This window comes from Nerophis ophidion, linkage group LG01 (genome assembly GCF_033978795.1).
Source record: "Nerophis ophidion isolate RoL-2023_Sa linkage group LG01, RoL_Noph_v1.0, whole genome shotgun sequence".
NCBI classification, from domain to species: domain Eukaryota; kingdom Metazoa; phylum Chordata; class Actinopteri; order Syngnathiformes; family Syngnathidae; genus Nerophis; species Nerophis ophidion.
In genome coordinates, this window is record NC_084611.1 from 37,755,456 (window position 1) to 37,769,258 (window position 13,803).

General features: G+C 39.3%; 1 protein-coding gene across 1 annotated transcript in view; it reads right to left on the minus strand.

Moving 5' to 3' along the window:
- The window catches only part of stpg2 (sperm-tail PG-rich repeat containing 2), an 86,758-nt gene that overhangs the window by 42,945 nt on the left and 30,010 nt on the right, over nt 1-13,803 (minus strand). The window contains exon 7 of the mRNA XM_061909103.1: nt 4,378-4,476. Within this exon, the coding sequence (XP_061765087.1) occupies nt 4,378-4,476 (99 nt within the window). The remainder of the gene's footprint in view (nt 1-4,377; nt 4,477-13,803) is intronic.

A 13,803-nucleotide genomic window follows, 5' to 3' on the forward strand; every position in this document is an offset into this window, starting at 1 on the left:
GGGTATTAATCCGATACCAAGTCATTACAGGATCATACATTGGTCATATTCAAAGTCCTCACGTGTCCAGGGACATATTTCCTGAGTTTATGAACATAATATACATTTTAAAAAAACAAAAGAAGATTTTATGATGCTAAAAATTATCAATGTAATCATAGTAGTATCGACTAGATACGCTCCTGTACTTGGTATCAGTACAGTGGATGTCAGGTGTAGATCAGCCAATGGTGTTTGCTTACATTTGATGCTGGTGTTTTGATGTAGTGAAGCATCCCTGCAGGACAAGGAATGTCCTGCAGGGATGATACTTGTAAGAAACTTACTTTATTTGTCGCCATGGAAATGAGGATTAGTGATTCAGAAGTACATAAAACACTGCAGGCTGCGGCTGGCTGTTAGTCGCTAGCTAGCAAGCCTTCCTGAGGGCGTTTCAGTGTTATAACTTAACCTTTATCTTTGGTTTTTAAGTCCATTCTCCCTTTTCTGTCTACACACAGTGTCTGCTTGTAAGTACACTGTGATTGTGCGCTGCCGAACATGCTCCTCTGCTCGTAAAACAACAATGACACGACATGACGACAACAGGGGCGGGGAGTGGGAGACCGGTACTTTTTAGAAAGGGTATAGTACCAAAATGATTCATTTGTATCGCGGTATTATACAAACCCTGTTTCTATGTAAGTTGGGAAATTGGGTTGGATGTATATATAAACGGAATACAATGATTTGCAAATCCTTTTCAACCCATATTCAATTGAATGCACTACAAAGACAAGATATTTGATGTTCAAACTCATAAACTTTATTTTTTTTGCAAATAATAATTAACTTAGAATTTCATGGCTGCAACATGTGCTAAAGTAGTTAGGAAAGGGCATGTTCACCACTGTGTTCCATCACCTTTTCTTTTAACAACACTCAATAAACGTTTGGGAACTGAGGAAACTAATTGTTGAAGCTTTGAAAGTGGAATTCTTTCCCATTCTTGTTTTATGCAGAGCTTTAGTCGTTCAACAGTCCGGGGTCTCTGCTGTCGTATTTTACGCTTCATAATGCGCCACACCTTTTCGATGGGAGACAGGTCTGGAAAGCAGGCAGGCCAGGAAAGTACCCGCACTCTTTTACTATGAAACCACGCTGTTGTAACACGTATCTTGGCATTGTCTTGCTGAAATAAGCAGGGGCGTCCATGATAACGTTGCTTGGATGACAACCTATGTTGCTCCAAAACCTGTATGGACCATTCAGCATTAATGGTGCCTTCACAGATGTGTAAATTACCCATGCCTTGGGCACTAATGCACCCCCATACCATCACAGATGCTGGCTTTTGAACTTTGAGCCTATAACAATCCGGATGGTTATTTTCCTCTTTGTTCCGGAGGACACTACGTCCACAGTTTCCAACTATAATTTGAAATGTCGACTCGTTAGACCACAGAACACCTTTCCACTTCACATCAGTCCATCTTAGATGAGCTTGGGCCCAGCGAAGCCAGTGGCGTTCTTTGGTGTTGTTGATAAGTGCGTTTTGCTTTGCATAGCAGAGTTTTAACTTGCACTTACAGATGTAGCAACCAACTGTAGTTACTGACAGTGATTTTATGAAGTGTTCCTGAGCCCATGTGGTGATATCCTTTACACACTGATATCGGGTTTGGATGCAGTACCGCCTGAGGGATCAGAGGTCCGTAATATCATCGCTTACGTGCAGTGATTTATCCAGATTCTCTGAACCTTTTGATGATTTTACTGACCGTAGATGGTAAAATCCCCAAATTCCTTGCAATAGCTTGTTGAGAAATGTTGTTCTAAAACTGTTCGACAATTTGCTTACAAAGTGGTGACCCTCCCCCCATCCTTGTTTGTGAATTACTTATCATTTCATGGAAGCTGCTTTTATACCCAATCATAGCACCCACCTGTTCCCAATTAGCCTGCACACCTGTGGATGTTCCAAATAAGTGTTTGATGAGCATTTCTCAAATTTATCAGTATTTATTGCCACCTTTTCCAACTTCTTTGTCATGTGTTGCTGGCATCAAATTCTAAAGTTAATGATTATTTGCAAAAAAAATGTATATTTATCAGTTTGAACATTAAATATGTTGTCTTTGTAGCATATTCAACTGAATATGGGTTGAAAATGATTTTCAAATCATTGTGTTCCGTTTATATTTACATCTAACACAATTTCCCAACTCATACCGTACATCCCTAGTCTAAACAAAGTTGTCTTTGAATTTGCACATCCCAGCCGTCTCAAGACATTAAAACAACGTTGAGAACTTGCTGAATTAGGTCCTGACGTTGAGCAACTTTGGAACAACATGCTTTTTGAGGACTTTTACTCCATGTTGGGTTCTGACGCTAATTTGACCATAGAAATTTGGTCATTTTCCAACCAATATTTTATAACACAAATACGCTGTAAAAAATTGCTTTTTGATAACGTTTATTTAATGTCAGGTTGTGACGTTGATTTAACCATTGAAATTTGGTCATTTCCTAACCAACAGTGTGGATCAAAAGTTAGGCACCATGGTCTAGTTTTACAAATCCAACTATTTTGCAATGTTGTTAAAGGACATATATGTGTAATCAACGTTGTATCAATGTTTTTTGCCTGCTGGGATAAAGCTGTTTTTGGACAGACTTCCTGTCTATCGGGCATTGAGGATTATGAAGTCTGCCTAGCAACAAGTGGCAAACATGAAACGGAACGTATTTTCCGGACCATAGGGCGCACCGGATTACAAGTGGCACAGCCGATGAATAGTCTATTTTCAAACTTTTTTCATATAAAAGGCGCATTGGATTATAGGGCGCATTAAAGGAGTCATGTTATAATTTTTTTCTAAAAGTAAAACACTTCCTTGTGGTCTACATAACATGTAATGGTGGGACGGCGTGGCGCAGTGGGATAGTGGCCGTGCGCAACCCGAGGGTCACTGGTTCAAATCCCACCTAGAACCAACCTCGTCACGTCCGTTGTGTCCTGAGCAAGACACTTCACCCTTGCTCCTGATGGGTGCTGGTTGGCGCCTTGCATGGCAGCTCCCTCCATCAGTGTGTGAATGTGTGTGTGAATGGGTAAATGTGGAAGTAGTGTCAAAGCGCTTTGAGTACCTTGAAGGTAGAAAAGCGCTATACAAGTACAACCCATTTATCATTTATTTCTTTGGTCAAAATGTTGCATAGATGATGTTTTACAGATCATCTTCAAGTCGCTTTCTGACAGTCGGTTTAAGATGCGCCGTTTTGTGGGCGGTCTTATTTACGTGGCTCACCTTCGCCAGCTGCTTCTCCCCGTCATCTTTGTTGTAGCGGTGTAGCGTGCAAGGACGGGAGTGGAAGAAGTGTCAAAAGATGGAGCTAACTGTTTTAATGACATTCAGACTTTACTTCAATCAATAACGTAGCAACAGCTCCTCATCCGTGGCTCACTAGTGCAACAACAACAACGCCGGAAATAGATCCTGTGAAAAAACGTTCGACCGTAATTTCCATCCATCCATTTCCCACCGCTTATTCCCTTTTGGGGTAGCGGGTGGCGCTGGCGCCTATCTCAGCTACAATCGGGCAGAAGGCGGGGTATACTCTGGACAAGTCGCCACCTCATCACAGGGCCAACACAGGATCCTGTGAAAAAACGTTCGACCGTAATTTTCTAATTAAAAGTCCCTGGGTGAATAATGTAAACTCACTACAACGGTATGTTTTAGGGCTTTCATGGCAGATATCAGTAAGAACGTTACACTAATTTATATTAAAAATGGCAACAGATGAGGATGAATGTCCCATAACAAGAAGATAAAGAAAAATAATCTTATAGACTACGGCGTCGGCAGATACAGTATGTCTTACCTTATACACACACCATAATAATACTCCTATGTTGAAGCACATCAAGCGGTGCGGCTTCATAGCTTACCAAAGTCGTACTAAAACATTTTGATAGATTATTGAGCGCTGTGTGTAATGGGCTATATTTTGAATGGAACACATAAAATGGTGTTGTTTCCTTGAGTCATATTGCAGTCTACACGTATCTCTTATGTGGGACTGCCATCTACTGGTCACACATCATTTCACAAAGTACCAAATAAAATAGCTCTGAGGTCGGTAAGCAAAACCAGAATTATTCCGTACATTAGGTGCACCGGCTTACAAGGTGCACTGTCGAGTTTTGAAGGGGAAAAAACAGATTTTTCAGAATCAGAATCCGCTTTATTGTCATTATGCAGGGTAACGAGATTGAGTGACGGGGTAACGAGATTTTTAGTGCGCCTCAAAATCCGGAAAATACGGTAATAAAAATAAAACTTCAGCATTGGTGGTAAATTATGAGTGGGAGGTGTATTGTGTTTGTACCTCGGTCTGAGAGAGGAATGTGGACGTGATCTGCTGCTTCTTGTCACTGGGCCTCTCGAACTGACCCCTGATGTCATAGTGGCCTGGACCAGGAACTCCCTTTTTGAGTAGAAAGACACAAAGTTGCAGTTATTAGTCATTTATCTTATAAAATACCTTTCAAATGTTTGGAGACACATTCACATGTCTCCAAACTTGTGTTTAAGATATCAGAATGCTTGCTACAATTCCGATTCCTTTAGGGCATTGGTTATCAAAAGGGGGTACGCGTACACCTGGGGGTACTTGAAGGTATGCCAACGGGTATGTGAGATTTTTTTTAAATATTCTAAGAATAGCAACAATTCAAAAATCCTTTAGAAATATATTTATTGAATAATACGTCAACACAATATGAATGTAAGTTCATAAACTGTGAAAAGAAATACAACAATGCAATATTCAGTGTTGACAGCTAGATGATTTGTGGACATTTTCCATAAATATAGATGTAAAATATTTGTTTTTTTGTGAAGAAATGTTTAGAATTAAGTTCATGAATCCAGATGGTTCTCTATTACAATCCCCAAAGAGGGCACTTTAAGTTGATGATTAATTCTATGTGTAGAAATCTTTATTTATAATTTATAATTGAATCACTTGTTGATTTTTCAGCAAGTTTTTAGTTATTTTTATATCTTTTTTTCCAAATAGTTCAAGAAACACTACTACAAATGAGCAATATTTTGCACTGTTATACAATTTGATAAATCAGAAACTGATGACATAGTGCTGTATTTTACTTCTTTATCTCTTTTTTTCAACCAAAAATGCTTTGCTCTGATTAGGGGGTACTCGAATTAAAAACATGTTCACAGGGGGTACATCACTGAAAAAAGGTTGAGAACCACTGCTTTAGGGGTATCTTGATACTACATTTTCACGTCCTAAGTGATACGGAAATTGCGGCTTTGAGTATTGGCAGATACAATACAAATTTTAATTAGTTGTATTATTTTGTAGTATGGAACGTTGGAAAAGGTTTGATCAAATTACTCAAATGGAGAAAAATGGTGGGTCTGAAAAACACTAATTTAAGTATAATTAACCTTCTGAAATGGACTCATGCTGTATTTAAGTTGAAGTGCAGTTGTAATTGTTTGGCGACACCTCTGGCCTTATTTACTAAAAGTTTGCATGTACTAAACCTGATAGCACACGCAAACCTAATCCGCTAAACGTGTGCAAAGTGGATTGCGTCTGTTAAGTGAGCAGAATAAAGCGTGAAATCCATTTTGCGACTCATGTCTTAATATGCTAAATATATGCTGATCATTAAAACGCCCGCAATACCAGGAGGAGAAAATGCTAATATGTCAAACAGCACACGCAATGTGATTTATCAACACTCGTCACCGTTTTGGGAGCACTATTTTGCATTTTGTTTGGAAAGGACACGCAAACTGACACGGCTGTGAGAGAGGAGTGCTCTCGCTGCAAACGCACACGTAGGACAGAACATATTTGGACGGTCAGAAATAAAAAAATATTAGACACATCATCTATTCAGTAACATCCTTTTATAATGCCGTAGCTGCTGGTTGACATTAGGAGCTGATCAAAACAAAATCACTTGATGCATTTTGGTGTTATTCAATAACCTTTGTTTTTTTCCCACATAGAATATATGTTACTGACATATATCTTACATGATAAAAACTTCCTAAAGTATGCATTGTTTTGTGTCTGGAGCACAGTAGTGCAGCCTCAATTACATAAGCGCACCTTCAGCAGTAAGAGAAAAAGAAGAAAAAAAGCGGTGTAGTGCTGCATGTAAAATGCCCATAAAAAGTGGTGCGTGTCTCCTGCATGTTTGAAAAAATAGCAAAACGTCACAAGTAAGAGTATGATCAAATTAATGTGCAGTAAATGAGTGTCTCTGTGGCAATAGCCCGTTTAGTAAAGGCAAAAATACTAATTTTCAGTTGGACTTACAACATGCCCACTAATAGTACACACTAGGGTTGTACTGTATACCGGTGTTAGTACCGTGATACTTATCAATCATATTCAGTACTATACAGCCTCTGAAAAGTACTGGTCCCCCACCCCCTAAACTTGACATCCATTGTAATGATACCAAGTACAGGAGCGTATGTAGTCGATTACTACTATGATTACGTCGAAATTTTTTGGCATCACAACATTTTTTATTTTTTTTAAATGTATATTATGTTTATATGCCCTACGATGAGGTGGCGACTTGTCCAGGGTGTACCGCACCTTCCGCCTGATTGTAGCTGAGATAGGCACCAGCGCCCCCCGCAACCCCAAAGGGAATAAGCGGTAGAAAATGGATGGATTTTATGTTTATAAACTCAGGAAATATGTCCCTGGACACATGAGGACTTAGAATATGACCAATGTATGATCCTGTAACGACTTGGTATCGGATTGATACCCACATTTGTGGTATCATCCAAAACTAATGTATAGTATCAAACAACAGAAGAATAAGTGATTATTAATCAAATCAAATCAAATCAACTTTATTTATAAAGCACATTTAAAATTTACCACAGGGGTAGCCAGAGTGCTATACAATGGGCAGGTTAAAAGATAATACGAGAACCAAGCAAACAACACAACACAAACAGAACATGATAGAAAATAAATAAATGAAACAGAAAAACATAAAAACAGGTTCATAGCAGGTGTATAATGGGGCGCCATTGCAGGATGGAAATCACTCAGTTTTAAAAGCCAAGGAATAAAGTATGTTTTTAAGAGAGATTTAAAAACAGGAAGAGAGGAGGCTTGTCTAACACTCAGAGGCAGGTCGTTCCAGAGCTTGGGAGGAGCAGCAGCGAAAGCTCTGTCACCTCTAAGCTTCAGCCTTGTGTCAGGGACCGTTAGTAGCAGCTGATCGGCTGATCTTAGGGATCGGGTGGGGCAGTAAGGCTGAAGGAGGTCGGAGAGATATGTTGGCGCGAGGTTTTTTAGACTTTTAAAAACAAATAGAAGAAGTTTAAAATTGATTCGATAACGCACAGGGAGCCAGTGAAGGGTTGCTAATATAGGGGGGATGTGCTCACATCTGCGGGTCTGTGTTAGCAGACGAGCAGCAGAGTTCTGCACGAGCTGCAGGCGGGCGAGGGACGCCTGGCTAATGCCTACATACAGGGCATTGCAGTAGTCTAAACGATTCGAGATAAAGGCGTGAATTAATTTCTCGATATCATGTTCTGACAGAAGCGGTTTCACTTTCGATATTTGGCGTAATTGATAAAAGCTTTTTTGAACAAAGCTGCTGATTTGTTTTTCAAATTTAAAATCTGAGTCACACTTTACTCCCAGGTTTGTGACACAGTCGCTGAGATACGGGGTCAGAGTGCCGAGGTCAACGTTGGGGGAGGGAGAGCGACTTGGACCGAACAACATAACTTCTGTTTTGTCTTCATTTAGGCTCAGGAAGTTAGCTGAAAGCCAGGCTTTAGATGTCGTGCAGGCAGTCAATGAGACAAACTGTGTTGTTTTGTGCCATGGGAAAATAGATTTGGCAATCATCGGCATAAAAATGAAATGCAATACCATATTTTCTAAAAATAGAACCAAGGGGGAGAAGGTAAAGCGCAAATAGGATTGGGGCAAAGATTGAGCCCAGGGGGACCCCGTGTGGTAGAGGAGCTGTGGAAAACATAAAACTGTCTATTTTTACACAAAAACTCCTGTCGGTTAGGTACAACCAGAATCAGTTGAGGGCGGCGCCCTTAATACCCACACAGTTCTCAAGACGAGTGATTAAGGTGGCGTGGTCGACGGTTTCAAATGCAGCAGACAGATCTAAAAGCACCAGGATGACATATTTACCAGAATCAGTTGACAGGAGGATATATCGTTAAAAACTTTTAGAAGCGCTGACTCTGTGCTGTGGAGGGCTTTAAAACCGGACTGGAACAGCTCAGTGATACCATTATCCTCTAAGAAGGGCAACAACTGACTGTAGACAACCTTCTCTAATATTTTTAAGAGAAGTGTAGATAGAACATGTTAAAAGAGAAAGTAAGCATATATTAACAGTAAATGAACAAATACATTAATAATTGTTTTTCTACCACTTGTCCTAAATAATTTTGGCAAAATACTAGAATGGAAAATGATACTGCATATGTCAGCAGACTAAATTAGGAGCCTTTGTTTGCTTACTTACTACTAAAAGACAAGTTGTCTTGTATGTTCACTATTTTATTTAAGGACAAACTTTCTATAAGAAACATATGTTTAATGTCCTGTATTTTCCACACTATAAGGTGCACTGAATTATAAAGTGCACCTTCAATGAATGGCCTATTTTAAAACTTTGTTCATGTATAAGGCGCACCCACCGCATTATAAGGCGCACAGAATAGATGTTACAGTAGAGGCTGGGGTTATGTTATGCATCCTTTATATGGAGCTGCACTAAAGGGAATATCAACAAAACAGTCAGATAGGTCAGTCAAACTTTATTAATAAATTACAAACCAGCATTCTGACAACTCCGTTCACTCCCAAAATGAATAAACAGCTGTTTTATTATTTCCCCCGATTCAATAAACACGTAAAAAACACTCTGATACTGTTACGGTAAATCAAACGTTAGTGCAATCACAATATAGTAACACTCGAAATAGTGCAAAGCAATAATATATCAAAAACTCAACGTTGCTGAAACAATATTGTCACACAACACACAAAATAAACATGTAAAGCTAACTTTATTAAGTTTTTCTTCATCCACGAATCCCTCAAATTCTTCTTCTTCAGTGTTCGAATCAAACAGTTGGGCGAATAGCGCATCCAACATGCCCGGCTCCGTCTCCTCGAAGTCGTCATTAAAGGAGTCAGTGTCGCTGCTGTTAATGTTAAATTCTCTCGCTGCTGCTCAATTCCCGTGTTCTACTGTGTGACTGATCACCTTGAGTATAAACTCTGCGTCGTAAGCGTGTCTCTTAATAGGAGCCATTTTGGGGTCTTTACATAAACACACAGAAACGGCACGCCTCCAACAGTTATATATCCCTGCATGCACCGCGCGCTTCTTCTTCTACGGGGGGAAATTAAGTCGATGGCTGCTTATTGTAAAAGAAGAAGTGCGCTTCTTCTACTGGGGAAAATGAAGTCGGCGGCTGCTTATAGTAGAAGAAGAACCGCACTTCTTCTACAGGGGAAAATGAAGTCGGCAGCTGCTTATCGTTGAAGAAGAAGTGCACTTCTTCTACGTGGGAAAATGATGTCGGCGGCTGCTTACCGTAGAATAAATGCACTTCTACGGGGGAAAATGAAGTCGGCGGCTGCTTATCGTAGATTCTTCTTCTACGGGGGAGAATGAAGTCAGCGGCTGCTTACCGTGGTTGCAGGACCTGTTGTGGCTCGATATTTGTCCATATATAAGGCGCACCGGATTGTAAGGCGCACTGTCAGCTTTTCAGAAAATTTGAGGTTTTTAGGTGCGCCTTATACTGTGGGAAATACGGTACTGTAAGATTTTATGTTTAAATAAACCCAATAATGCAATTTTTTGTGGTTTTCTTTATTTAGAAATGTACCGAAAAGTATCAAATTAATTTTGGTACCGGTACCAAAATATTGGTATAGGGACAACAATAGTAGGGATGGCGTGGCGAAGTTCGGAGAGTGACCGTGCCAGCAATCTGAGGGTTCCTGGTTCAATCCCCACCTTCTACCATCCTAGTCACGTCCGTTGTGTCCTTGAGCAAGACACTTCACCCTTGCTCCTGATGGGTCCTGGTTAGCTTTTTGCATGGCAGCTCCCACCATTAGTGTGTGAATGTGTGTGTGAATGGGTGAATGTGGAAATTGTGTCAAAGCGCTCAAATATAACCCATTTACTAGTAAACGCTATTTCATAAAAAGCGTGATGTATTTATATCTTAGTAAATCAGGCCCTTAGTGACCAAGATCATTTTTGAAGTTAATCTCCTGATGCATTAAGTTGAATAATGCGGACATGTTTATTACTTGGTACTTTCTTGTATGCTTCTGCCTTGGAGACTCTGTAATAAGTAATTATCTGATACTTGTTTATATAGACAAATGTGCTGATTTAGATATTGTTCAATTAAGGACACCTTGTGTGCTTAGCTGTTGTGTAGCTGCTTGCTCTAGTAGCCTACAGCCCAAGATGTCTACCTTTTGTAAATGCCTTCACAAAAATACAAGAAAAGACCGACACTGTGTGCTAATTGGAGGGCATTTAGATGATAACTGGGTATAATTGCAAGTGACATGCTCATCAAGAATAACGATGAGCAAAATATAATGAAGTCTTATTGGTATGACATTTTAAGGAGGGAGTATACTAACTGGAGTGGTACACTATTGTATCGCTCTATGATGAGTGCCGTTTTCATTTGTGACCACCAACTTGATGTCCTCCGAAGACAAGAAGACAGTGATGCATGAATCTGTCTGTTCACAAGACACCTTCTGTTGTATGGTTCTTGGCAAGGTATGGAGATTATTTAGGGAAGTGGTACTCTGCAACAGTTATTGTAAAAAAAAAAAAAAGATTCCTGCTAGAATGTTGTTGTTTTTTTGAGAAGAAGAAAACAACAAGAGCTTTCAATTTGGAGGCACACTGCACTATTTTTAACAGGACTGCTGTCTCTGAGACTGACAGTGTGAAGTGAGGAAGACGAGGGCGAATATAAAGAGCCGAAGGTCTACTGACAGCAGGCATGGAGTTGTATTTTGGGATGTACACCCCGCTGTTGAAAACATACTGGATTAATAATAATAAAAAAACAAAGTCCAACTTAATAATAGATTAAATACTTTACAACTATTTGGGTTACCATGAGTAATAAAATATTTAATAAGATGTCATTTTACAATTAAGTGAACAAGGCCCTGACCTACAACTGCAATTTTTCATACGTACGTTAAAAATTTGTGTTGTACCGAGCTGATACTGGATATCAGCAAAAAAAAGTACAAAATCAGATTAAATCAGCTAATTGTCCTCCAAAAAGCACACGGTTGGTCTTTTCGTATATTTTCGTGACGTCATTTACAAAAGGTAACCATGGAAGGCTATTAGCTACTAGGGGCTGGCAGCTACACAACAGCTAAGCACAGAATATCACACAAGCTATAGATATACAGAATAATTAATTGGGCAATATTAAAGTCTAAAACAAGAGATGTGTCAATACAAACAAGTATCAAATAATTCTAAATGAATATTATATATATATATATATATATATATATATATATATACAGGGATGGGAATCCCTGTATGTATATAATCGGCGGAATTCCACCGATTTTGGCGCCGCCAGGTAGGGGTGTAATGTTACGTGTATTTGTTTTGAACCGTTTCGGTACAGGAGTTCCGGTTCGGTGCGGAGGAGTACCGAACGAGTTCCGCACGAACATATGAAGTAGCCACCTATGCTAAAGTCTTAACAAGCTGCTCCGCTTCCTTCTGCCTCTGTCTCCTGCACAGCACCCTGCATTGTCCCTCCCACACAACTATCTGATTGGTTACAACAGTAGCGATAACAAGCCAATCAGCAGTGCGTATTCAGAGCGCATCTAGTCAGCGCTTCAGCGTCGAGCAGATAGGCGTTTAACAGGTGAGCAGCGGACCCTCCAAATTACACTAAACACTTCCAAGTCAACTACTTTCTAAACATCACTATGAGCCCGTTGACCTTCTAGAAACAAACTGCTCAGCTCACTCGCAGTCCTGTTTGAGGTGAAGGCTAGTTAGCTTTTAGCCTAACGTTAGCTAATTTTGCTGTGTGTGTGTGTGTGTGTGTGTGTGTGTGTGTGTGTGTGTGTGTGTGTGTGTGTGTGTGTGTGTGTGTGTGTGTGTGTGTGTGTGTGTGTGTGTTTGTGTGTGTGTGTGTGTGTGTTGATTGAGGTGTGTTGAAGCAGCAAAAAAGGACATTATATTAAATGAAGAGTTTATGTCTCTGATAGTGTATATAATAATGTAAGTGTATCATTAAGCCTACATGAACTCCATGGTGTTTAGGTATGAATAGTCTCTCCTAATGCTGCTGTACTATTTTTTTCAGCTATAGTTACATTAATCATTAGTAATCTTTCAGCCTGGTTTTGAATGGCAGGGTCCCTGCTATCACATGTTGATAAAAATATAACATTTACATAATAAAAATCAACTACAGGCTTCCCAAATGCTGTAATAAATTAAGCATGATGAGTTGACTTGAAACTGTTTAATGTTGCACTTTTTATATGTAGAAGAAAAGTTGTGTCATTTTATTTCATCCAAGCAACAACCTGAGGGAGTTTAACGTGGTTTAACGTGGGCAGAATTATTATAGTGTTCCCAATGTTAAAAGGATCAAGCCATTGTTTACAAATTTTGTAAATAAATAACCAAAAAATGTATATTTTGGTGTTTTCTTACTGTACCGAAAATGAACCGAACCGTGACCTCTAAACCGAGGTATGTACCGAACCGAAATGTTTGTACCGTTACACCCCTACCGCCAGGGTCATTTCTGTGAATCGTTTAAATATGGGGAGAAAATTCTAGGGGGGGTGGGGGGGGGATGGGGTTAGGTACTCGTGGTTTTTGTCTTTGCGTTGACCTAGTTATCAGTACAGGGCAGAGAATTCCCGCAAAAAATGTGGCCAACCCCCCATCCTATAGGGGAACCGAAAGCTATGGATGTCGAGCGGGTCTAACATGATACTGTGAAAGTTCAATCCATAGTGGATCCAACACAACCGTGAGAGTCCAGTCCAAAGTGGATCCAACACAGCAGAGAGAGTCCCGTCCACAGTGGAGCCAGCAGGAATCCACAAAATATATATATACATATGTATATATATATGTATATATAATATTTCCTGCTGGAATCCACAAAATATATATATACATATATATATATATATGTATATATAATATTTCCTGCTGGCTCCACTGTGGACGGGACTCTCTCTGCTGTGTTGGATCCACTTTGGACTGGACTCTCACGGTTGTGTTGGATCCACTATGGATTGAACTGTCACAGTATTATGTTAGACCCGCTCGACATCCATAAATTACATACATATATATATATATACATACATATATATATATATATATATGTATATATATATATATATATATATATATATGTATATATATATGTATATATATATATACATACATATACGCACACACACACATATATATATATATATATATATATATATATATATATATATATATATCTTGATTGGATTATCCAGAGAATAGTGTTCGATACCGTGGTAGAGCGCAATATGTAATTTTCATGAGGGAACCCCTCATGGAACAGTTTTGTAGAAATGAAGTAGTCTTGTGATTTTTCCCACACCTACATATATATATATATATATATTCACACACACACATACATATTAGTCTCCCAGGCAGAA